At 40.3% G+C, this 27440-nt stretch overlaps 1 protein-coding gene across 7 annotated transcripts in view; it reads right to left on the bottom strand.

Moving 5' to 3' along the window:
* The window catches only part of LOC145984983 (uncharacterized), a 382735-nt gene that overhangs the window by 169961 nt on the left and 185334 nt on the right, over window positions 1-27440 (bottom strand). The window contains exon 1 of one of the 7 annotated variants that reach the window (XM_083118462.1): window positions 18595-18856. The exons of the other annotated variants lie outside the window; for them this stretch is intronic. Within the exon in view, the coding sequence (XP_082974588.1) occupies window positions 18595-18647 (53 nt within the window). The 5' untranslated portion in view covers window positions 18648-18856. Of the gene's footprint in view, window positions 1-18594; window positions 18857-27440 lie in introns of those variants that run through there. 7 annotated transcript variants of the gene reach the window in all.

Below are 27440 nucleotides of genomic sequence, written 5' to 3'. Positions count from 1 at the left end.
TCACAGACAAAATTCCGGAGTTTGACTGTGGATAACATGAAAAAAAGATTGTTGCCTAACTATACGGAGAAGAGTGGATTCTAATAGCAAATTTCCTATGGTACGTTCTGCCGTCACCATAGGGTTAGGCAACACACATAACGTTATGCAAGATATTGCGTATTTCAGGATATAGGTGTACCATTTTGATTGCCGGTGAATATACATAACCAGCATTTCTCAGGAATGTTGAACCATTTTAAGTTTTCTTGAACCTACTCAGTTTAGCCTAACTTAAGATTTTTAGGACCTATTTTAGGAACCTAAAGCACACTTTTAGAACCTAAAAATCCGAGGTCTAGTGATTAGTCGAATTTGAAATGGGAAAAACACAATAGAACGTTCGCTCTCTTTACAGATCGGGACTCCAACCATTGGCGGCGCCAGAAAAATAAAGGGTCGGGAGGAAGGGGAATATTTTCTAGGCGAGGAGACTGTTACACATAATATACGATGCAAAAATGCCTATTTGGGATAAACGTGCATTTGTTTTTCCGGTTTTACTTTTTAACTAAAACAGGAATGCGACGCTGAATAACAGAAATGCAAAATTCAGAACTGTGATTCGACATTTTCGATTCTGCTCTTTTGGATAAGCGTCAGAAAATCTTACAAACTTCAAAAAAGATATAAAAATGAAGGTATTTGAAGATAAAAAATATATATAGTTTTAAAAACTTCTTAGTAGCATTCATTCCTAACACAAACAATTTTCCACCTGCACAAAAAGTGCAACAATCAGCAGAGAAAACAAAACATTTTATAAGACTTCGAACGATGCTCTGCGATTATAAGTTGTAACAATTAAAACAAACGTTCATAGTGTGTGTGTGTGTGTGTGTGTACATAGTCATGATATATATACGAGGGCACAAGATGATGCACAAGATGGCAACACTGCGTAGTAAACTAAGCAATTAAGAGTAAAAGTTAAGCCAGTTGGAAGTTCATAATAGTGTCTGCAGGTGCCTCTGTTGAAGACCAAAGATCGCGCATCAAAATTGCAGGTTTACGTGGCAAAAACCCAACAGAAATTCATAGTGCTTTGCGTGAAGTTTGTGGTGAGCAAACAGTGGACCGTAGACTTTGAAGCAGAGTTGAAGTTTCAGTCAAACGAGTGGAGAAATCCATCATCCCAACGACCAAATTTCGACAAGCACAAGCAAAGGTGAAGCATGTCCATGATCACCAATGAATCATCCTGGCTGATGAAGTATCATATGGAACTAGAGCTCTCGCCACGAAAACAGTCCAGTCAAGGTCACGCCACGCACCTACAGTGTTGCCAATAAAGCAACAGATGAAACCAACCGCACACGTACAAAGCGCGAAGTGTCGAGTGAGCAGATTAGAAGTAGTGTGGCAATCCTGGAGGGTCAGGGGTGTGGAGGAGGCAAGGGGAAGCTCCGACCTTGACTGGACTGTTTTCGTGGCGAGAGATACAGTGCAACTGCAGGATATTATCATGTCTGGATCCAGAAATTATGCAGAAAAATGCACAAAAACTAACCTCGCTTGCTCCGGGATGCTCCACCCCTTTTGCACGCCCGCACTTGGGGAAGGTTGTGACCGATTTGCTAGTATTGACTCACCTGCCATACAGTCCAGACATGAGTCCACCAGACTTCGACTTATATCCCAAGTTGAAATACCCCATGCGCAATAGACAACGTCTTTTCCTTCTTGGAAAATAGTACCTAGTCATCTGCGGACTGAAGAACGGTGGTGCCCCAACTGGCACAGAAAATCTTCTGAGACGTTAGGACACGGTTATTGAGAAGCAGAAGGATTACACTGAAGGATTGTATGTTGTAAGGAGATACCGTCTAACATACAATAAACATGTCGGGGAAAAAAAAACAGTGTGCATTATTTATGAAATTGCCCTCGTATAGTATATACACTATATATAATACACGTAAATACAGGAATCTGTAAAATGCATGTGTATGGTTCATTTGACCTACGTTCTAACATACTGAGAGATTGGCAACCCGTGCAAAGGTAAAAAGATTTTATCCAATGTTTGGGATTTTCGGAACCAGAATATGTCACACATTTCAAAGGTTACAACGCTTCCTCACAAGAATTCACAGCATTTCGAAGGTGAATACTCACTCAAATATGACACACCTCCTTGGAATTCTAAAGAAATTACCGAACCATGCACCAAATGTTGGCACTGCAACGTTCAAACAGCATTTCTCAAAAGGTCAACGACTCGATTCGTTACGAATGTTTTCAAACAATCCCGCATTGTAACCACCCCGTTGAACGTTAGAAGGCGGAATAGGCACGCTTGTGTTTGACAGCCATAAACAACATTCTTCTCCCGTTTCCAAACACGCCGCTGTTCATCTAGAGTCGGAAGGTCCTGAGAATTGGGAATTTGAGGAAAACCACAAGAAAGAGCTGTGGAACATCAACAGAATCTGTGTCGCCTACGACGCAAACATCCTCACATGTTTTAAGCAAAAAAAAAAAGTGGCGTACCCGTGAGGGACAGTTATGGTTTCTTTTGGTTTTGCTAGCCAGTGCTATATGTAACCATATTTTATTGATCTGATGTTCTATATATACGCACGCTCGTATTATGTACATTGACGCCAACTTAAATGAAGCCATGGGGCTTGAATCCCACCCAAAACTTGTTACCATGACATTACTTGGTACAGCCTGCAGCCTCTGTGGCTGTGGTTAGTGCAGCGTTCTAATGCCAGTGGACCTAGGTTAGAACCCTGGCTAAAGACGTCTCTACACGATTCAACTGTCTTTGAAAAATAGAGTTCTAAAAGAGCCGGGATTCGAACCCGGGACCCCTGGCGCCATAGCGCGATGTGTTATCCACTCCGACAAGTGGGCCGGCGAATTGTGTGTTTGAAAACGAGTATGTGTATACGTAGTTCTAATCTACAAGTAATATAATAAATTCTAATTCTAATATAATAAATTCAATGTTTCTAAAATGTATGGATACTTAAGAGTTTTAAATAGGTTTTAAAAACCGTACAATTCAGGAACAGATAAGGCCTCACTGGGTCACCAAAACTACCGCGAAAGGGATTAAGCGAGAAAGTGAATCTTTCGCGGTTAATCCGTTTCGCGGTTGTTCCTTTCGCGCTTATTCCAGTTTTCAATTTTGGTTTCGCGATTAATCCATTTCGCGGTTCTTCCTTTCGCGCTTATTCCGTTCGCGTTTAATCAGTTTCGCTCTTCTTTCTTTCGCGTTTAATCCTGTGGTACGTTTCGCGGTTATTTCACCGCCCCCTTCACTCCCATCCTTTTGCACTCATTTTTGATATCCTTATAAAGCTTTTCCACAGCACGGATCAATGCGGTAATACCACAACCTACTATTACAGGTACACGGTGGTTTTGATTTTCGGATGGGGATTTAATGTAGGCAAAAGAAACTCTGCGTTTTACTTCTAAAAACAAGATTCTTTGTACGACAGCATCTTGCGTGTGTCAATTTTCATACGAGGTACACGGGTACAATTTGGATCAAAGGTTGTAGAGGGTATGGGTCAAAGCCCCAAACAATGCACCCTTCCTCCACCACAGTCTTATATCCATTGTAGCTTTCTCTTCATAGAATAGAAGTAAGTAGCATTCTGTGCTTGGATACTTTATTTTGATATTATATATTTCAACACCAGGTGCTGTGATTGGTCTGCCTTGAAAGGCTTTGTTTCGAACCGAACCGTTCATAGATAGGAATTCTTGAACGTTAACTTGGATACACGATGAAAATACCACGTGCTCTGACGTCACTTCCTTCAAGCATGCAATTCAATGTGTTGTTCGAGGTTCATTTAATCGTGTACGGGCGGATTAAGGCATGGACGTTCAGCAATTAAACATTTATTGACAATGGTTTCGCTATTAACCTGAGTGATTGCTTGAATTATTTTACTTCGCGTTTCTGCCACTTTTGGCTAATTGCGAAGATGAGAATTAATGGTGTTAAGATGAAATAGATGAATGGAGAATAACCTATTTCTATTCAGCTAAAGGGATAGAAAAGCGACACCAAATACAAATACAGCCATTTACTAAAATTCTAAAATGCTCTATATCAGGGCTAAACGAAAGGAATCGTATGTCTCCTTCCCTCTCCGAGAGCCAGCATGCTAATTAATACTGTCCCATGCGCCTTGTTCATTTGTTTTGACTTCTCCGCCCACGTGGTAGTTTGCAGACTGGCCGTGGGACGCTTGTGGGCGCTGCGCAAGTGCGTGTCTCGCACGTTTCCCAGTCTGGATGTCCCTCACCACCTGGATCAAGTTCTCCGGGTTCTATTGTAAGCGGGTCAGGTCGGGTAACGGGTTAACCATATATTACGCTCCAAGCTGTGCCCGTCTCGTCAGAAAAAGAAAAAAAAATGAAGCGGAACCATATTCCCTTTGGGCCTCCGGCGCAAAAGAAGTTTGTATCCGGCGCAGCCGCCCGCCACTTGACAATCAAATGGTAGGCATCGTGAAAAGCACCGCAGGCTAACATGGCGCTGGCGACAAGAACCATTCAAGAACGCAGCGATCACCGCGCACTCGTGGCGTAATTTTTTCACAAAGCCCCATTTCAATTATTGTGTGTGCCTCCCCGATGGCACAGTGGTAGCGTCGTCGCCTTGTAATCAAGGGGACCCGGGTTCGATACCCGGTGGAGGCACACAGTGGTTCGAATCCATCTTTAAACTGTAGGATCAGTCCCGATTAGCCTTACTGTGCATAAAGTTAACACCAAATCAATCAATCAATTAATTAATTAATTTTTCTGCGGAATTTTTGAACAAAATTGTGTGCGTAAACATGTTGTAAGGGTTGCTTTGTATCCGGGGCGGTTTACGGGGTGGACAGAGGGGGCAATTCCCCTCAGGGACAGTTAACGCATCAATAAATAAGGACTACCCGCCTGATCGAAATATTTAAAACCTACAATACATTTTGGCCTAACAAAAACCGGCCCCGTGGCGGAGTGGTTAGCACATCACACTACGACGACAAGGGTCCAGGATTCGAATCCGGGCCTGGGCATGGATGTTTGTGAGTGTCCATTCATCAATTTCATCTCTCATCCCCATCTTCGCAAATTTGCCTAAAGTGGAGTAAAATAAAGCAAATCAATCAATCGCGTAACAAAAGATGCATATGATCCTTCCTGGGCGTTTAAATTTATGTGATATCCCTCCCCCAAACACCAAAATGTCAATAAATCGTCAGTTCACATTTCAATGTGAGGTTAATATACTCGCTTTATACAGCAACACCGTTGCAAAAGTTTCTACCGGAGATGATTCACCCTGGGAATCAAACCCAGGTGTACTGCGTAGCAGTCTGACGCCGAACTGAGAACGACCGAGTCTCTAGATGACATTGGAGAGGAGTACAGCGATCAAATAGTTACTCTGAGTTTTTTGACGAAGCTTGGAAAATATTACCAATTTATTTTTGTCGTGACGTTTGAAGAACAGAAGTTTTTTTAAATTCACTTTACGCACAGATACAGTAGTTCAGTCGGGACTGGGTCCACAGTTAAAATCGGGATCCGAATCATGACAAGCTTTTCATTATGCAGATCCATCCTTTTATACATAGATATATTCCCCCAAATTCCCGGCAATTCTACGCTACGCCTGGCAAAGGCATGGTACCAATGAAACTCGCACATTTCACAATGTGTTAGATATTAATTTTGCAACATGTGCAAAAAAAAGTAAAGGTAAAGTGTTCCCCTGTGCTTAGCACCACGCCATGAAGGCGTATAGGGGGTGTGGGGCTAACGCCCCACACTTTCTTGATCCGGTCGTGAGTAGGGGTGATGTGATCAGCACCACGCCCCTGACCGCCTTTACCCCCCAGGGTTTCCCCCAGGTACCCATGTTGTTCGACGCTGGGTGGGCGCCGGGGCCGCTTCCAACGTTAGAAAAGTTCCCGGATTTGAACCGGCCGGGGATCGAACCCGGGACCTTGAACATGGTAGTCAGACGCGTTGGTTGCAATAAAAGGAAATGTGGCGACAATGCACTTTTGACATGTGCCTGATTTGAGTTTGACAGCAAATTGTGTGTTCAGCACTGTTCAACGGTTACAATATTATCATCATCTTCAGCAGATTTTTTAATTTATTCTTATATTTATTTATATATATATATATATATATATATATATATATATATATATATATATATATATATATATATAATATGGCGGCGTATGAATGACCACATCTAGTGGAGCCGCCCAGATTGTCAGACATTAGAGCAGTGTTTCTCACTGCATCAATTATACCGGGTCGCGAGGTGTTCTCCAGAAAACATCTTTTCTCAAACCATTAATATATAATTAGTAATGTACTTACCGCTTTTGCGAGCATGATTAATAATAGTCATTGATTTCTCAATTTGTATTAATTTGAATATTTCGGTGTTCAAAATGCAACATGTCAATGAAAACCAGCTTACGAAATTTATTTAATGCTGGGGGCTTGAGGAAACTACAAAATTTCATTATATCCACTTGTCAACAAGCCTAGACATCATCGAACTACAATGCGATCCATTGAAGTGTAGACCGTCGCGTCGGTGTTTGCGCTATCGGCAAAGTGCCTCGCTTGCCGATAGCGTAAAAAAATACTGACACGGCGATCTATACTTAGATGGATCGCTCTGACTATTCACGATTATGCCATAATTTATTTATTAACATTTCATTCAAGGATACAAATTATCTAATGTATACAGTATAAAAAAATAGATTTTTTACCGTTAGATGTAATATGGCCAGAAATTTTGAAAATCAATAAATTCGGCGGTGATTACCATTGTACTCTTGCTATTTTATTTGTCCCAGAGGCCGCTCCCATAGTCGTGTTTATGGCCTATCCCGGATACGCTGTCGGAAGGAAATGGCTAATCAAGCCGTATTTACAATTTTCTCGCGAAACGTTGCGAAACATCATATTTTAGCAGAATCCTGACGTATACCATACCAATGTTACTGAACAGCTTAACTTAGTTTGAACTTATATCCCTCTCTTGTAATGGAAATTTCAGCTTGACACGTTGCAGGTAAGGAAAATGCTTAAGCGGACGGCAAGGCATAACTTCTGGTGATTTTTTCTGTGACGTCCTCTCATTTCTGACTTACGTATGGTACTAGGAAAAGGCTACAGTAACGTGTTGGGAAGGAGGGCTTGGGCCCAGCTTTCCTTGTAAAAACGCAAGAAAATAATAGGACTCCTAAGAGAAGGAGCACCCCCTTTACGAGATTGCAGCTTACGCCACTGTAAGGCAAGATTTTTATTTTGGTCTCTTTACGCTTCTTTCTCCTTGTCTTGTAACGCAGCGACGACGGATGATCAACTGACTACATGTAATTCTAACTTCATTTTTTTCCAACAAGCAAAGACGAGATATTTAGAAACGCACAGCCCTGGTGCGAGAGTAATCGATCCACGATATATCGTCACCGAATATTCCAGGTTCAAGTCCCCGTCTGGGCATCAACCTTTGTCACTTCAATATCATCCAACCATCATTCATCGTCGTCGTCGCGATCAAGCAAAAGTTGAAGAAAAGCGACTTAATATATTTATAATATCATACATTCTTTGAGTCCAATATAACGCTTTTGCAGCAAATGTGGGTAGGGTTCAAACCATTTCTATCTTTGTTTGGAATTGTACTGAGACGAGCTAAATATGTAGCAGAATAAATAACACATAGGGCATGTCACCGTACAATGTTTCACAGTGTATAGAGATCATTAAGGAAAACAACTTTTCTGGTATAGTTTATTCTGTTTGACGCCTCTAACGCTACAAATCCTCAAAAATCGAATTTTTTTTCAGAATATAAATAAATACACATGCAACCAAACAGCACAGGTTCAAAATTGTAGATCAGATAATCAGGTCAGAATGTCTTAGGAACCCCTGTAGTAAAGGAAATTTGGTTTAGGTAAATTGTTCAATTATCGTACCAAAGTCTCGAACGTGACCGAGAGTATTCGCGATTAAAATTAACCGATATGCCATCTGCCGGGATTTTCAGGAAGTACTCTAAGTAGGATACGTTGTGTTGAAGTCGTTTAAAGCATGGTGAATATGCGAGAAAGTAAGGTCTACTGTTCAGGGTTTACGAGTCTGCTTACTTTATTTATCGAGAGATAAATATATATTTCCATGAAAGTAAAGTTTTAAATTGTACTTTATAAATAAAGCTTTTTTTTTTCCGAAAAATCATGAAGCGTCTTAACCAATGCGTCCATGTATTACCGGTGTTACGTATGTGTGAAATTTGGAACAGGTGCAAGTCGATTAAGAGGGAAGATGAATATAGTTTGAGAATGAATTAATGTCAAATGTAACCAGAAAAAAATAGATATGCTAATGTTACTGTTTCATTCAGTACGATGTCCTTTTTCAGTGAGTAGAGTCTGGTCATGAAATCGTGAATATTATTATTAAACCAGCCTTTCTCTTTCGAGAAAGAACTGCAACGATATGTTCGCAATTTTCTCCTGACCCAGCTTTTCAAGTACAGGTCAATTTCAATTCCTTTATTTTCAAATAATTTCCGAGAACCCCAGTTACATGACGTGCAGATGATACAGCACTGCTTTGGACAACCAGTGCGTATACATAGTTTCGTCTGCATTTTCCGTGTTATTTTTGCCTATCATAATTAAATGCTTCGTTCTCAGTACAGCTTCACGTTTGTTAGAGTACCTGGAATTCACATCGCATTCGCAATATTTAAAAAGAATGCGTAATTTAAACGTTTTCTACCATACCAGTCATGACAACACGCTGCTCTTTTGTACTACTGCTGAATGTAAACAAAGATCTATCCTACTTAGAGCGGCCATATTGGAAGCGACACTAGCGCTCAGGTGGTAATTTTAATCGCGAATAGGACAGTAAGTCTCGGTCTTGTCTCGATTTCAAGAAGGGCGCCTCGGTATCATCGTTAATTTTGGTTATTTTACGTCGCTTTTCTATCTGTTCGCTTAATCGCGACGGTGAGAATGGTAATCATGAACAAATTAAACGGATGATGGGAGAAATACAATCACACTTCAATACTTGGACTACAGCGCCTTGAATACGTAGTGTGGAAAACGGGACAGTTCTGCAATCTCAGAACGAGGGGTTAGGGACAGCATTAGCACCTTAAATACTGCTATTGCTTACAGCACCAAACCTGACCTGCCTAACCTATCCACGTATGCATATAATAGGTTAAATAAACAAAATATAACTTGCCAAACCTATTTACATGCTTATTTATGCTATTATCTGCCTACGTGGATAGGTTAGGGAGGCCAGGTTTGGTGCTGTTAGCATGGATTTACCAAGGTGCTAATTAAATGCTGTCCCTAGCCGCTCGTCTTTCAGGCGGTTCCTCTGAATTATGATCCGCTAGAGGCGCTGGTGTCGCTTTCGCCACGTGGTATTCGTCTGCTTATAATGGAAGTAAATGGGAGTTTTCGTTGCAACGTCCGATTCTTTCACATGAAGCATTTCTATGAATGTCATAATTGATATGATATTTGGTACAGTGGATGTGGAGATATTAACGGGCATTCTAGACAGTCGCCCACGTCCTGTTATCGTGACTTTCATTAATAATACAGGAGAATATATGCGCGTGGAATGCTCTTGGTAACTTGCATATGAATTAGGTTCATTATTATTATTATTATTATTATTATCATCATCATCATCATAATTTCTCTTAAAGAAATACACACTGAAGCATTTGTATTTTTGATAATTACTGTCTCTTTTCTTCCGCTTGAAACTAATCGCGGCGATTATGATAAAACTGATGATTGCATGAAACGACAAAGAAAAACCATAAAACTCCCTTAGTGACATCGACATGAGTGTAAGAAAACTTTCAAACCAATGGAACAAGCGACACGGGATGTTCACACTGATGTGACTAGTGACACAGACACTTCCAGACTGTAAAATAGTATTCAATGCGCATGAGGGTCCAAACAGCAAACAGTTCAGCAAGCGACACGTTCATATATCGTATTCGCGTGCTGGTTGATACTTCGGTCAGAAAGCTCCTTAAAGGAAGGGTACTCAGACTACCGAAGCGACGCGCCACAGGGGGAGTTCCCAACGAAGTTACAAGCGGCATGATGCCTTCAGTCTATTAGAAAGCGTTTTCTGCTAATTGTGTGAACAACAGATCTAGGCGACGCGATAAGCGGCACTTGTTGCTTTGTCGCTTGCGTGTCGTTCAAACTGAGATATTTCCTCAATAGCTTGCAACGTGTTGCCGTGGTTTGTTGTTCGCGCATGCAATGAGTGTCTTGCTTTAGGGAGATTGCGCACCAAAGCGACAAGCGGCACGCAACACTTATCGCTTGAGAATTTCACCAACCGAACGCTGGCCAGTGCTGCCCGTCATTACGCTACGGTGTGAAACATTGCTCTTCAATGGCTAGTTTCGAAGCGACATGTGTCGCGTGTCGTTTCGGTCTGAAAGATGGCTTGGACCGAAGGACCCGGGTCGCTTTGATGTGTAATCCCTGTTATCGCGCGTGCCGCTTTGGTCTAAAACTTCCTTGAGGAAACACTGCAATCAGAGCTTGCGTCCCTACTGTTTGAAAGGCTGCATTGATTACCGACTGCTCGCTTCCAAGCGACAATTGTGGTTTGTCGCCTTGGTATGAAATATCTCTCAGGATACTATTTATATTCTAATAACATAGAAAAAAACTCTAGTACACAATCCAACATCTGACGTCCGGAATCACATTGCGATGTTTCTTATGCAATTTATTTATTTTATTTCCAAATTAATGCCATTTCGTGACTGCAAATCACTCTACAGATATAACTGTTTCCATCAATTCACTTACCGCCTTTCGAGACAAACAAATTTACACAATATATTCCAAAAATTAACTAAGTCGCATTACTTTCATAAGAAAATTAGTTGCGATAATGATCGCACTGCCATTATGTTGTCATCCGTCTCGGAAACCAGTTTCTTGGCTCGTTTTCCACACTACATATTCAAGGCGCTGTACTTTGACTAAGGTCCGAACCAGGGACCTCCTGTTGTTTCCAGTCCACCCTCTTCATAAGGTATTGTAATCTGTTAAATTGTATCATTTTCGACTTACATACTGTGTAATTTTCTTTTCATTATTAATAATTCAGTGTAAAATGGCCACTGTGTGTTGTATCTGGAAATTTATAAAAATTAAATCAACCACACTATCAAAATCTAATTGTTCCTATTGCTTCGCCCTTCTTATACCCTATATATGCTCACTCAATATTGTAAATTAATTAATTTTCGGAATGTTGTAAATAAGAATGTGAAGCAACAGGTTGCTAGAAACACTCTTTCTCAGTGCTCAGATAAAATGTGGAAACTCTTTGTCCATTGGTTCCCTAGATAACCGTGACTAAATATTAACCGTAAGCTTACATGAAGAAAATTTCGAAAATTTCGAAACCTTGACAGGGGTATAAGATACCCTTAAACAATTTAATTACAACGAAAAGGCCTGTTTTGTACCTTCTAGCTTGCATTAAACAAAGGAGTTCTTCTATTGTGCCATCCGACAATGTTTTAACAACAGAAAATAGGTCAAGTGCAGAATCCTCTCATTCCAACGACAGAGAGCAAAGGATTATGGGATTCCAGCTGCAAACCCAGACACTTGATAAGAAAAGAACATTCTCCAGAAGCGCGAAGTGTACAATCACAAATACTCTAGTGATGCCACGGTGTGTGCATAGGCACCCCTTGCCGTGCTTTGTCTCTACCTATCAGGAAGATCTTATCTTGAATGCTGAAAATGTGGAAGCGTCAGGAAACGCTCAATCTGCGACGGCTTTCTTGGAATCGAGAGAGAGCGTTTAGTCTGCGAACTGCTCTTCTGTAACAAAAGGTTTCGGGTTTGTGGTTTCGTCCTTGACCTTCGTCACGAATAAAGAAAAGGCCGATCTCTGCTCTATTTGTTCATTTTCACTACAACACAAGCAGGTGTTTTTTTTTACATAAATTCGCCCGGAAATCAATTCTTGTTCTTATTTCCTGTTTCGTCTGATCTATTTGTATTGTATTTGTTTCGATATCATACAAAAATCTCGTCCGAAATGTCGGACACAAATTCTCTTTTCGTCTCGGTTCGGTACCATCCCTCGTACCAGACTTGTTAAAAGTCCAGGAACCCATAAATTCTAATGGGTTGTATTGAGTTCCGCAACAGGACCGGAATCTTTTTCTCGCACAATTTAAATTCGGTCCAAGTTGCGTATTGTTTTATTTGAAAAACGTTCATGGACTGTATTTAAATTAATCTGGAAAAAAAGGTTCCTGGACCGTATTTAAATTTATCCGAAAAAAAGGTTCCTGGACCTTATTGTAATACTTTACAAATAAAAAGGTTATTTACGGTCCAGAACCCATTTACATTGCTGATTTTCTCTCCTGGACCGGAATTGAATTTATTTAAAATTACCGGATCTTTAACAATACAGCCTGGTATATTTGGAGAGCTGCTTCAGCTGTAACTTCCACGGAAGAAAGAACTATGTCCATGGACACAGACTAGAAATTATGAATGTAAATTCCTTAGAAAAAAACATTTTTCATCTATTTTCCAACTTCACACACTGTTTACATTCTCTACCAGTTTTGAAATGGCCTTTCTTGGCAAATTGAACACATTTGTGCAACAGAATTTATTCCAGCGTTAAAAAAAGTGTGGAATAATGTTTTGTGGGAATATAAAGTAGTGCAATCGGCATGTTACCGAGAACAGTGACGGTATCAGAAAAAAATGATGAGCATGAGCGATAATATAAAGATGATAAACGGACAATCACAAAGACCATGCATACGTAGGCTTGGATTCGATCCCGGAACCCTTGGCATCGTTGCGAGCTATGCTAACCACTTCGCCACGGGGGTCGGCCAGAAAAAAATGATTGATTGAGTTTATTTTACTTCTCGTTTTGTGCCTCTTGGCTAATTTGCGAAGATGGGGATGAGTCATGAAATTGATGAATGGACATTCACAAACAACCAAGCCCGAGCGGGATTCGAACCCGGAACCCTTGGTGTCGCAGCGCGATGTCAGAAGAAAATGACTGGGAAGGTAAAGAGCAGGAATGATTGCTGGGAAGCAGTCACATTTAGAATACATCCAAATACTACACAACAAATTAAATAACTTTTAGCTATATTTTATTGCCTGCTGAGAGGGGGAGGTTGTAGAGAACACAGACCGGTCAGCCCCTTTTAAAAATCGAAACGAGTACAATAGTACACCCTTCCAGACTTATCGTGACAAGACTAGTGTACGAGACTTTGGTAAACTGGACAACATAATTTGAAAACTAAAATTGCCTCAGTGTGACACTTGTTCGTATTTACATTGTTGATACTTAAAACTCGCTTCTCTGCCACTTTTTGTTAATCGCCACAATAAGAATGAGTGATGTCCGGATGAAGTTGATGCCCATGCGAAGATTCGAACCCCGGAACTTCGGGGACGAAATCGAAACACGCTAGTTTCCGAGGCGGCAATACCTATTCAGGCACAAAAAGCGCATATCTATCAGTTTATTCATAGAGGTGTCATATCAATATCGCATTTGCAAAGTACAATATTTAGTGGTGTTTATAAACCGAGAGAAGACCGAGAAAGACACGAGACCGACTGGCTTTCATGTAACAAACAGGCAAATATCTATACTTTACACGTCAGAAAAGTTATCTTGCAGTGCTGTTCCCTATCTCAGGCGTTCTAGGAACGGCACCTAGACAGGGAGGAAATCAATGCGGCAGGCAAGTCAGCAACAAGGAAAAACTCTTTTACAAAAAACAGGGTGTCCGGGCTAGAAGTATACAAAAATATATGCTTATAAAGAAAGAACTATATATACACACATTTTATGTTGTTGGTAAATGCTCAATCGATAGAAAATCTCCCCGAGATTTGATCGTCACCATTTCAAGGTCAGCACAGAGTCGTATAGGTCGCGCATGCGCACAAATGTTCAACGTGACGCGCTCTGGCAAGTCGAGCAGCGTACCCCTGACGAAAGATGTCGTGTGTGTCCACATGTCGACTGTCAACCGTACGCTGCTCGACTTGCCAGAGCTCGTCACATTGAACATTTGTGCGCATGCGCGACGTATATGACTATGCCGACCTTGCAATGCTGATGATCAAATCTCGGCGACATTTTCTATCGATTAAGCATTTACCCAACAACATAAAATGTGTGTATATATAGTTCTTTCTTTATAAGCATATTTTTTTGTATACCTCTGGCACGGACACCCTGTATATGGTTTAGGAAACTACATATATCCGGAAAACTAAGCGCGGACTACTCCAGTTGAGCTTTTCCTCATAATTATATTTTCAAAAGCGTCACGTGATACTATTTCAGAGTAAGGTGCCGCAACTTAGTCACAGCAATAAAAATGGCACACCTAGATCCTGAAATCCTAGCTTCCCTGCAAGGCGTTATGTATGTTGCCTAACTCTACGGTGGTTGTAGAAGTTGCCATTGGAAATTTTCTATTAAAATAAATTTCTCGCCGTAGAGTTAGTCAACACAGATAGCGCCTTGCAGGCAAGCGAATATTTCAGGATCTAGGTGTTCCACTTTTATTGCCAGTGACTGTACTTTGCTAGTGCGTGTGATTGGAAGTTAGACATCGCAGCATGCACGTAGGTACATATTTTTGTAAAGGAAAATCACGCCTCTCAAATTGTTATACAGTAAAACCTGTTTATCCCGGAACATGATTGTTCCGATCAAAATTTTCCGTCTTAACAGTTTTCCTTCTTATTCAGGGTTGACTTTAAATACGAGCGCTGCAGGAAATAATGGAAAGACAGATTTACATTTCGCATTACTTATAATGTAGAGTACTGATGCATGTACGTGCATTAATAAAAATGTATACAGTCGCATTAAGCATAGCAGAGATTACAATTGTGTAACTACACAAATGTTGGTACACTTTTTACAGTATTGTAAGAACGTACAGTACGTACTTATGTATATTTTCGAACCCAGGACCCCTGGCGTCGTAGCACGATGTGCATAGACGGAAAGAGAAAGATTGAAAGATGGAATAAGAGAGGAAGAAAGGTTGAGATAAAAGTGAAGAAACAAAGAGAGATAACAAGAAAAATAGAAAGATGACGAAAGAACAGAGGAGAAATAGACAAAGAAAGGTGGAGAAAGAGGGTAAGTGATGAAAGAAAGAAAACGGAATCGTAACAGCTATGAGTATTGTAGCGCATTCTTTCATATCAACAATGTTACCGATAAGCGAGTGGCAACAGAGGCGTGTTTCACTTACATTGTCTTCTTGAGAGCGAAAGAAGTAAGGAAGAAATTTCAGTCTTACTGAGAATAAAAACATCTCCCTGGTCTTTAAATGGTGTTCCGTTTCCGCCTTTAAGCAGGTCATTTTCAGGTATACATAATCGGTCCGTTCTGGGGTCTCTTTTTTTCGTATTTACAGGTTTCCTTCTTATAGAGGTTCCGGGATATGCAGTTTTTACTGTATAGTGATAAATAATGAAATGTATTATTATTACAGCAATCTTGTGAAAATTTTATTAATTAATCAACATAGAACTATTTTCTTACATTCTATCCGGCCCCCGTGGCGGACTGGTTAACACATCGCGCTACGACGCCAGGGGTCCCGGGTTCGAATCCTGGTTTTGACATGGATGTTTCTGATTGTCCCATTCATCAATTTCATCGTATCATCACTCATCTCCATCTTCGCAATTAGCCAAAAGTGGCAGAAGAGAGAAGTAAAATAAAGCAAATCAATAAATTAATCTTACATTCTAATCTCATTAGCGGAGTAGCTAATGCAATGTGGAAATATCAAGTTTCAATCGATCTTCTGCTCAGGCCTCCCCAATGACGCAGTGATGGCGTCGTTGCCTTGTAAATCTTTAGGTTCGATACCCGGTGGAAGCACACAGTGACTTCCCATTTTAAACTCTTAGTCCAGTCCCGATTAGCCTTTCTGTGCATAAAGACTCAAACTTCAGCATTTTCGCACTAGGTTCAGCCACCAATTTCATTGATTTCTGGGGGGGGGGGGGAATGTTTGTCTAGGGAATATAGAAACAACGTTCTTCACCATCTCGAAATAGGTGTCGCTTCACCAATTTCATCAAAAGCGAGGCAAAATATTACTCTTGCACCTGTTATGAGAGAAAAACGAAGTCCTTGAAAATTCAGTCCTTTTTCCCCGATAGGCGGAAGGTTGGCAACTGATGCACTCTACCGTTATGCATAAAATATACATTGTTATGCGGGAGAGCCGGGTTCAGTTCGCGGCGCAGACGATCTCAGGAGGGGATTTTTCTGAGAGCAGCCATTCACAAATCTGCTTTGCAGGTGAAGATCACATCGCTTTAGGTGTAGCGAAGATCGAAAATGTGACAATCGGAATCCCATGTGCATTCATGGAACTGAACTGTGCAATGCATAGTAGAAGGAACCATATTAATCCATTCAAAATCAGAATATAGATGGACATTTCTACACAGAAAACCAAATTTATCAAAATTATAGCTAGCCGATCTCCGTGGCGGAGTAGTTATAACCAGGGAACGGAACTTTAGGTAAATAAATGTTTCTTCTGCGATAAGATAGACCCCCTCGTTTTTGCCAAAATTCTGACCATAGCCTTATATGTCAACACACCAAATTTTATTTTACATAAAAACACATATTTTCCAGTTTTCCGTATGTAAATACATATTTCGCGAATTCTCATTTTAAATACATAAAATCGCTCATTTACTTTAGCTACCTCGAAATCCTCGAAGGAAAAATGTTTATTCTCCCCACCTCTTTCATATCGAGAGTGTTAGGTTTGTTTTGTCTTTGAGCACGCTCGCTGGCAGACTTCTGGCGCCTCCGCCTACGATCCTATTGGGGGAAAATATTACCCCCACTGGATCTAACCCTCAAGTGCTAATGTCTAAATGTACAGAAATTTTTGGGAAAAATCAAGGTTTTCAAACTTTGTGCCAAATTGCACGTGTTTTGGAAGGTGAAGTGGAGGAAGAGGAAGCTTTGGAAAACTTCAGCGTTAGTGACATTTTGTGCTTCAAATATGCAAGAATTGTTTCTTGTGACGTGGAGCGATCTTACTCACAATATAAGATGCTTTTTAGGGATAATCGTCACAGATTTACAATGGAGAATTTGGAAAAACTATGGTGATCCACTGCAACTCTTCCAAGAAATAGCTCACTAAGAGGTAAGTATTTAGAAACTGATTTCAGGAGTTTAAAATGCATGTAATATTTTGTTTTTGTTACCAATTTTTTTTTTTATTTTTGTCACATATTTTCCTGTTTTATCACATATTTTCAACATTTATAACACATAAAAAATAAATATTTCTGAGTTTTTTAGCACATCAAGTTCCGTTCCCTAGTTATAACACTACGCCACATGGGGCCTCGGGTTCGAATCCCGTAATGAGCTTTTTGAGTGTCCCTTCATAAATTTCATATCACTCATCCTCATCGTCGCGATTAGTCAAAAGTGGCAGAAGAGCGACGCTAAATAACAAATCAAATCAAAACTATAACCACAATTTCTCATACAGCAAACCCAACAGATTTATTTTTTGAATAAGGAAGACATTGGAAAAAGGTTGATAACATAAAGACTTTAAAAACAACAATCACCTTCCTCGTTGCAATAACAACATTGTATGCTGCCCATAACGATATTTACTTTCGTTCCGGCTTCTGTAGGGTAACATGCCAGGCTGGGCTACGTTCGGGTCCTGAGCATATCACGAATACATTTCGAGTCTATTCAGTTCATCATTCATCCTCATCTTTGAGATCACCCCTAAATCAGAGTCTGACTACACACCACGAAGAATTTCGAGAAACAAGATCTCAAAACTATAATTATTGCCCTTATAACATCAGGTTTTGCTGAATAAATTGTATACTGTCACGTTTCAAAGGTCGTTTTGAATCTACTGTTATGCACAGATGAACTAACAAGACACTGAATCTAGATGTTGATCCACTATTTTTCATCACGGTTGGTACAAGTTCGTATTTAGGAGTAGGAAGTGTAAATTTAGTCAAAATAACCATAAAATTAAGTGGTTGTTGAGGAAATTGTAAGGGGGGGGGGGGGGATAAACTGTTTGAATTACAGTTTAAACTATATTCAACAACTGAAAGGTGGCACTCCACGGGAATCGAACACAGGCGCCTTGATTACCGGCTAATATTGTTAGCGACTCCACTATTGGAGTGCGACCAGTAAATATACTCCCTCCTCCCCTTTAGCTGTCTTGTATGTTCAGGTTCGCCAACGTGTGAGGTATGTTAAGTTTGTATTCTTGATTTTCGGCACAGGTGAAAGCGGGACTAGATTTTGCAAACCACGAAACTCCTTGGAGAAAGTGACAATCGCCTAAAATCTCGGTTTAACCATTCGACAATGGACAAGAATTAAAAAACCATGACCCCTTGTACTTACTTTTTCTTAAGTTTCTTCTCATCTTTGTCGAACCCTTGCACGAAACACAGCATCACTGCAAAAAGGAAATGTAGTTCCTATAAGGGAAACAGGACCCTCTTCTCATCTTTGCTGTAGATCACACATGGCACACATTGACGTATCACACGCATCAATGGTCACTTTAGTCCCGCAGCCGAGTTCACTAGCATTCATTGACCACAACAATCAGCTGATCTCTGCTCCGTTCGAAGTGGCCGAACACAATCTCATCGGTCAAAACACTGCGACACGCGTAAGGTCTCATCTGGAAGAATGGCGTCAGCGCCACTGGCGAATTGCGGCACGGTGCGGAACTACATGGCGAAAGCGACAGAGGAGGGGAAGTTTTAGAAGGTTCCATTTCACGCCCGTGGAGGGGAAGCCGGCGTTTTAAACCGGCTGACAGGGGTTAACGATCGACAAAGCGGGAAATGTTGTCAACGAAGCAGAATATCTTCAAAGGAGCAAAGAATTCGCATTGGAATCGCACGATACGGTAGACTGTTTGGAAGGGTGAAATGAAGATGTCGCCATTTGAGCTTAAACGTGTGTCTTTTATTGACAGGCGAAGAATCAACCGATTCGGAAGGTTGGGTTGCTTTTACGCGTGCCACGGCATAAGGAAGGGGAGGGGGTTCACAGTTACATGAGCAGACGACCCAAAGGGAAAAGCCCTGATCACTCAACTGAATCACTTCCTCGCCGTTCTCCCATATTTTTAAAGGCGATTAATCAGCATGTTTGTAAGGAAAATCTTTCAATAACGGCTAAGAAAATCAACTACCCATATCTAAGAACAGGCCTGTACGCGGATTTTTTGAGGGGGGCAGATCCGAAATGCGTTGGATTGATTAAGTTATTCTACGTTGTTTTTCTGCCATCTTGACTAATTGCGACGATGAGGATGAGTGATAAGATAAAATTGATCAAGGCTACACCCAGCCCGGATTAGAACCCGGGACCCATGGGGTCGTAGCGCGCTGTGCTAACCACTCCGCCACAGTGGTCGGTGAAATGATGTTGGAGTATTAGATGTGACTACCAATGCTATGGTAGCATTGCAGCTAGAGCTAAGCGTACACCCAACGGCAAAAGTAATAGTAGGTGAACTGCCCATTACTATTTTCATTCAGTCAGTTTCCCACAGTCTGATGATGATCATGGGTTGAAATTAAAACGCCACTAAGCAGATGTCAGCATTTGCTCGTATCAACAGAATTCCAACAACACAAGGTGTGGAGTAAAAAAAGAATAAATAAATATAGTGATGGACAGTTTGCCTATTATCATCTTTGTCGTTGGCTGTATGTACAATTGTAGATTTGCTATGCTATGGCCCAAAGTAACAGAAAAAAAAATATTCATCGATAGAGATCCCCCACCCCCAATGGTTACATAACTAAAATTACTCAATGTTGCAGACTTCTGGAGCCCCTCACTCCACAAACAACCCATTCGTTTATACCAGGACAAAATCCAAATTCTTGCATAATCTGAAATATCGTCAATGTTAATTTCGTAGATTTTTAAGGTTCACGTTATAATAATACAGAGTTCGAGGGGGCCCCCATAGCCCCTTCCTGGGTACTGGAACTATTCGAGTTAGAAGGATAAAACCTACTTGATTATCAAGTAATAGGGTGTCTTACCACAAATTATGTCAACTGAACATACCTGGCTTCCACAGTTATTATGAATGTTATTTGTAATTGTATTATTGAGACACGTTTTCCCGCCACTTTGGGATGATCCGCGACGATGAGGATGACTGATGATTTGATAAAACTGGTGAAGGGACAATCGCACAAAACACCAATGCCCAGACAGAAACTCGAACCCGGGAATTTCGAAAGTCGGAGAGACTCATTGTTAAAACAAGTACAGTACAACCACTATACAAAAACTGCTAACGCAGCCACCTTGTAATGGAGGTATCTCAGATTTGATTTTCGATGAAGCAGGGGTCTATCCAGAATTTTCCATCTGGAGAGGGGGTTGTACGAATTGGATCCCACTTTGAACTGGAGACCAGTCTCGATTACTTTATCAGGACACAAGGTGAACCTAACACAAAGTTTGCAAAACTTTTTTCACCCCCAAAAAACTTGCGGTATAGCATAGTGTGGCCGCAGTTAATATGTAGAAAATGCTACATTGTATTTTCAAAGTTACATCCTACGATATGTTTATTCTGGTCTTATACATCTCGTACTCGTATTCATTGCCAGCCCCGCCAAAAATAATTTCGAATCCGCCTATGTATAGGTGTGTTTCACCTACGTCACAAACTGTTGCATTGTGGGATCGAGCAGCCATGATTGAGGCCGGTTCTTGTAAACATACGGAATTCAAGCCGGCGGGCGGGCGGGAGGTTTCAACCTTGTTTACGATGGTACTGTGTAGTTTTCAGTTGTTTAACAGAAATTCACGTTTATCCTCGAATTTTCCGAGAACAGAAGGTGCGCTTTAGGGCACGGGACTCGATAATAGTTGATCAGAAGATACCACCGCGTGGTCTGGTTGGCGAAAGTAAATCGTGCCAACATTAATGAACAAAGCGAACATTACAGAGTATGCTGTGAACATTTACTATCAGGTAAGTTCATATGCCACCTTTGTCTGTGGCATATGCTTAATCATACCTGCAATAGTGTTTCCTTGTTTTTTGGTAGAAAGGTGCTGATACTTACGACAAGGTTGACGTTAAAATGATAATCTTCAAAGTTTAATTCATCTTGATAATTGTACGTTTGTACATTGTTATGTACTATATTTCGTTCGTTAACACGAATTGTTATTAATTGCTATTCGATCCATGAGAAAAGGTGCCGCTAGTAGACTTTGCATACTGTCAGAATAAAAAACCGATATCAAAGTGTCCCAAATCGATTGATCGGTTTGGTTTTTACTTCGCTTTTATGCCAGTTTTGGCTAATCGTGAAGACGAGGCTGAGTGATGATATGTTGAAACTCGCAAAGAACACCCATGCTCAGGCTGGGAGTCGAACCCGGGACTCCTGGCATCATAGCGCGCTGCGTTAACCACTCTGCCACGGAGGCCGGTATATCCGAAATTGTTAAAGTAAGGAGTGAAATTACTGTTTTCGACCACCTCAACATTTTAAATTACAGTGCTTCAACAAACCTTAAGAGGAAATAGAGACGATAATGGCGGAGCCTTTGAATTTACAGTTAATCTTTACTGGATGTAAATGTTTCAAGCAGAATCCTAACCAGTAATAAATGCAAAAACAAATTAATTCCAGGTAGCTGGGTCAAGTAGATCAACACACGTTAACTACAGTTGGGCAAAGGTTTAGGCCCCTTTTCATTTCGTTATTGCCCAGTTCATATGGATCTACACCTCAAAACTTCACTATTTCTCCATATCTTTTTCTGTCGATTGCGCAAAGAGTTTGAACATATGAAAAATTACCGCTATTCTCAGATGACGCGACTGTCATCAATTTTATGCAATGCTACAGACATTTTACGCTACTAACAAACGTACAGTTGGCGCAGGTGTAACGAACGCTACGTGGTGGGTACTTCCTTGCAGACAAGCAACTTCGCCGCAAACATGGCGGCGGTACGAATCCTGATGTCACATGAAACCCACCTATAATGTATCAACATAATTTCTTCTGTTTCCCTTTATTTCTTCCCACTTTTATCTATTCTTCCTTCCTCTTCTTCTTCTCTTCCTCTGCTTCTATTTCTTTCTCTTCCTCTGCTTCTGTTTCTTTCTCTTCCTCTGCTTCTATTTCTTTCTCTTCCTCTGCTTCTGTTTCTTTCGCTTCCTCTGCTTCTGTTTCTTTCGCTTCCTCTGCTTCTATTTCTTTCTCTTCCTCTGCTTCTATTTCTTTCTCTTCCTCTGCTTCTATTTCTTTCTCTTCCTCTGCTTCTGTTTCTTTCTCTTCCTCTGCTTCTATTTCTTTCTCTTCCTCTGCTTCTATTTCTTTCCCTTCCTCTGTTTCTATTTCTTTCTCTTCCTCTGCTTCTATTTCTTTCTCTTCCTCTGCTTCTATTTGTTTCCCTCTGTCTCTCTTTCTTTCTCAGCCTCTGCCTCTCTTCCTGTACTCTAAATTATTCTGAACGTTTCTCACATATGCTATTAGGGTGAGCAAAAAAGGATGGGGATAACATTATTTACATCCTCAACCACCTGGTGCTAGAGTGGTGACACGAGTTTGCTTCTTCATACAGCATGATTGTTGCAGCTACAGTTCGACAGACATTATTCGATTGTTTTTAAGTAGAATTTTCTATTACATCCTGTAATTTGTTTTTCATTCTTCAACGTGAAAGTGAAAACTTTTCTAATAAATTTTACAAAATGTCAAAATTGTGCTGTATCAATTATTCCATTGGTTGACTGTACGTGTCAAACAGGCAGTGTCAATATTTCGGGATGTGATCCTAGCACACAAATCAAGGTCTACTATAAATACCAGTAATAATGATTTTTACATATATTCTATCCCGAGAAGCTACCAGCCGTTAGCAGCAGTGTGTACTTCTTCGTTTCGACCACTCGCTTTCTTCCTGTCCCGCCTATCTCTGGAGCAAGGCCGCGCATAGCGGCAGAGAATGGGGGAAATCGAGTGACTCGAGCGAATTAATACACGCTGCTGCGAGCCGGGTAATTGCAGTCAATTTCCCCTCTCATGTGTTCATTGGTGGAGCCGTCTCGCGTCACTACTTGCGCAGAGACTTGTTTTCGTTCGCTTACTCCAGAGATAGATGGGACAGAGTATACCTTTATGCGCAGTTTTGCTCCCCAGATTCCCGGGACAGAGTATAGGTAGATGAAAAGATGGTATAAGAATAGACATATAATAGCACTCTTCATTCATTTCTAGTTAAGACCACAACATTGGTCAGCTGATCTATACAAAAGAGATCATTGTCAAATAAAGTAGAAACAATGAGAATAACCAAAAGGTTGTTAATTTGAGCTGATGAACAATTATTATTATTAATCACTATTTTTCGTACACATTTTCAATACAAAACCGATCCATCCCAATAGAAACCTTACCTTCTTGAAATTTCTGCAGTAATAAGTAAAAAAATCCTACATCGTACATCACCAACAATTGATTGCTTGTTTTAGCTTTGACAACTCTTTTGGAGAAGGGTCCTGAACCCTTGGACTTCTCTATAAATACTTCCTTTGATAGTCTTTGCCAAACACCGCCAATGCAGTGATCAATATTTCTAGATAATTAGCAAAATATCGGTAGAAACTGGCGCCTTATCTGGCTACGCCAGTGCTCTGTACCACTACAGATAAACATACTACTTATATAAGCAGATATTGAACTCTGACAGCAAACAGATGTATTGGAATTGTCCGCCGAGTGACGCCACTCGCAGTTTTTGCTTTTACTTCTGTAGCAAACTATTTGCAAGCGTTCACGTTGATTTCCCCATAACACTCAAAAAGTGCAAGTGGTGCCTCTCCACGGACAATTCCAGAACTTCTTGCTGACAGTAATTCATAGTGCAGAAGGTTTGCTGACTGAGTTCAATATCTGCTTATAATTCGTATATCTGTGGTACCACCAATAAAACTACAATTTGATTTCCGAAAAAACAGGATGCATGAGCAAAAGTGAACGAGAATATTAGTGATAGTCAGTTAGCATGGTAAATAGTTATGCACTACAGAGGCTACATATGTGCAAGTACTCTTACTTCGATTTCCTCTTTCTCTGTATCTTGAATGTTTAAACAAGGAATTTAGAGAGAGGTCAAAGGACTTCGCAGAATGAAAGACAAACTGGTGCTTAGTTTTCGGATTCAAAGGAAAAGTAAAAAAGCAGCTGCTACTGGTAAAAGTTCCATTAAAGTTTCTCAGTATTCTAAACCGCCATCAACGGGGAAAAGTCAACAGAAAAGGGTCTATTTTTCAACGGCAAATTACTTTCTTACCAAAAATATCTAGAGACAAAAAGGAGATGGGGAACTGTGATGATAATAATAGCAATTTACGTTCACGGTCTAGAACCGACATTTTAACCGAGACCAATCATGCCCAAAAAAGACAAGAAGCTTCTCAAAACTCTCAATAGATGGAAGCACTTCCGAGCGAAGCTTTAACCTTTGAAACTTCAATTGTCGAAGTTGTCTTATCGACGTTGACCAGAACAGGAAATAGAGACGTAGTAACTACAGAATTGAGATATATACAGACAAGAAGAAAGAAAGAAGAGAAAGGAAAAGTAAACGTTAAGATCAATGTCAGAACGGAAACTAGATTGCAGTACCAGGGAACATGCTCGAGATGGCAGCAGCATCGTCGGCCGGAAAAGGAGTGCAGTGAATTTCCAACTTGAAATGTTCCTTAAATGGTCCACTTTTTTCCCGTCGTAAAATTCGCTTCTTACGGGTGCATCGACCTCACTAAGATAATGGCTTTAATCCAAACTTTTTATACACAGAGTGGTTCTTGGCTGGAAAAATAGGCACCCAGAAAGTTTATATAGTTTTTACTATACAGAGTGTTCCAAAAGTAGAATAAGAACTAAATTTCCAAAAATCGTAAGAATTATGCGCATGATGTTTTATGCATTACAAAATCTTGTCTGTCAAGATACTTTTCAATAGTCTTATTTGCTGTGCAGTGCTGGTCAAAAACATCTAGAAATTCCAAAATTCTATCAGTAACGTGTTACAAATTAAGATCATACTTACTTTTCGTAACTATTAGTGTTATTTTTCCTTGTTATATCTAACAACTTTTCTCTGGTGTTATATTTTTATTAGCCGACCCCCGTGGCGGAGTGGTTAGCTTATCGCGGTATGACGACAGGGGTCCCGGGTTTGAATCCTGGCATGGTCATGGACGTTTGCGAGTGTCCATTCATCAATTTCATCATATCATCACTCATCACCACCTTCGCAAATTAGCCAACAGTGGCACAAGAAGCGAAGTAAAATTATTAGTTTCTTCCGCATATTGCTTACCGCACTATTATAGAAGTAGCAACTCCAATATCCAATGTACGCAGTCGGGCGATTCTTTGGGTTCGTTTCTTCATTAATTTCATCTAAGCATTATGTAGTCACATGCAATATTGGAGAAATGAGTAATATGCATTAGGTCCGAGTACGTCACGTTTTTATTATAACTATATAATAGAATAGTCACAATATAAACACAGTGTAAACATAAGAAGAATTTGAGTCATGGATTGCTGATTGCAATGGAATTTTTTAAGCGAATCCTCCATGTTGCACGCCCTTCAGTATTATTTAAATTTAGATCACAGGTCGCCAAGCTAAGAAAACTAAGACAGATGGCAGCACCGAGTTATCTCAAAGTAGGAATTTTGTAATAAAAATAAGAGGGAACCTTGAAATGGGAAATATTAAAAGGAACTGATATATAACATAAGTAATAAACAGCAGACTCTACCAGACAATGCTTTCCTTGGGTTCACTTCTCAACACTGATTCACGCTTAAAGCACATCGTTCCATATGTACAGAGATTCTTTTTGTCTGTTTACTGTTAGGTATTAAATGCATTTAAAGAAAGTATCATACACTTTGGCTCACGGTACATGTAAAGAGAAAGAGAAACAGGAAAAGTGGAAGGGGTGTAGCGCCTCACACAGTCACTGGATTTGATAATACCACTGTTGCCCAGGTTTCAAAATACACTGCTTTTCGGAGACTGTGCAGCGAAATTTAACTCCTTGAGTGGAAAAAGAACCGAAGTAGTTTCCACTGTAGTGGCAGTGTTGCCATCTGCGATCTCTTGGACTCAGATGTGGCTCTTTTACACTTGTACTTAGTTCCTGAAATCACAAAATTCCTCAAAGAGCTTTTTTAACTGCACAAGGAAAAAAATATTGCTCCTAATGTAGCTTTTTGAATGCAGACATGGCATAAGCAATACTGGAAAATTTTGTATGAGAGAGATGACACCATTCATACAGTCTAGATTTGGCGCCTTGAATTTTTCATCCGTTTCTTACTTTGAAAGAAAGAGCATTTGGCGGTGAACAGAGATAGGTTTCTAATATTTAACTTCAACAACAGGGATAGGATTTAGAAATCCTATACAATTAGAGAATAACTCAATCGGTCTGGAGATCACGTTCAAAAGTAGATTACACCTGTACTCCATAATGTAAACCACATGAGCAGAAATACCGACCATGGTTATTAGAGTATGAGGCATGCGATTTTTTTTCTGGTCCACTAACGCATTTTAAGGAGACCTTATTTCCCCCGAAAAGTATACAGTTATGAAAAAGAAACAGGGAAGTAGGAGGGAGTTCCCAAGTTCCCATGAATTCTCCTTACTTCCCTCTTTAGTCACTATCATTGTCATGGCATGAAATAAACTTTCGTATATCCTCTTTCCTAGGTACCTGTTACCTGCATCTACTGACAAAATTCTGGACAAATAGTGTTGCCAACCGATATTATAAGTCACTAAAATGTCACTTGTTCATTTGGCCCATAAAATCGTTATTTCCGAAGCCATCAAGTGCTGTCCACGACCATAGATTAGCACAAAACTGCCAATTATGACATAAATTGCGATAAATTATTCTCTCTAGATATTGAAATTCTGAAATTAACATCACTCTTCCTCAAGTTATTAATTAGTATCTTGAATTTCCTGTATGGAATGAACTGGCAACCAATGTATGTATCACAAGGTATCTCAACAGATGAGACTTCATAATGTGCAAACCCTGTGTGGATATCTCTCCTAGCGTTCACGTTATAAGCGACCGAAGTTGGGTTTGCGTAACTTTTGAAACGTCCTGTATTTGAGAGGGTGGGGGTTATTACATTAAACCA

The sequence above is a fragment of the Lepisma saccharinum genome, chromosome 3, assembly GCF_977018435.1.
Source record: "Lepisma saccharinum chromosome 3, izLepSacc3.1, whole genome shotgun sequence".
Lineage (NCBI taxonomy): Eukaryota > Metazoa > Arthropoda > Insecta > Zygentoma > Lepismatidae > Lepisma > Lepisma saccharinum.
This window is presented reverse-complemented; position numbering and strand designations above follow the sequence as displayed.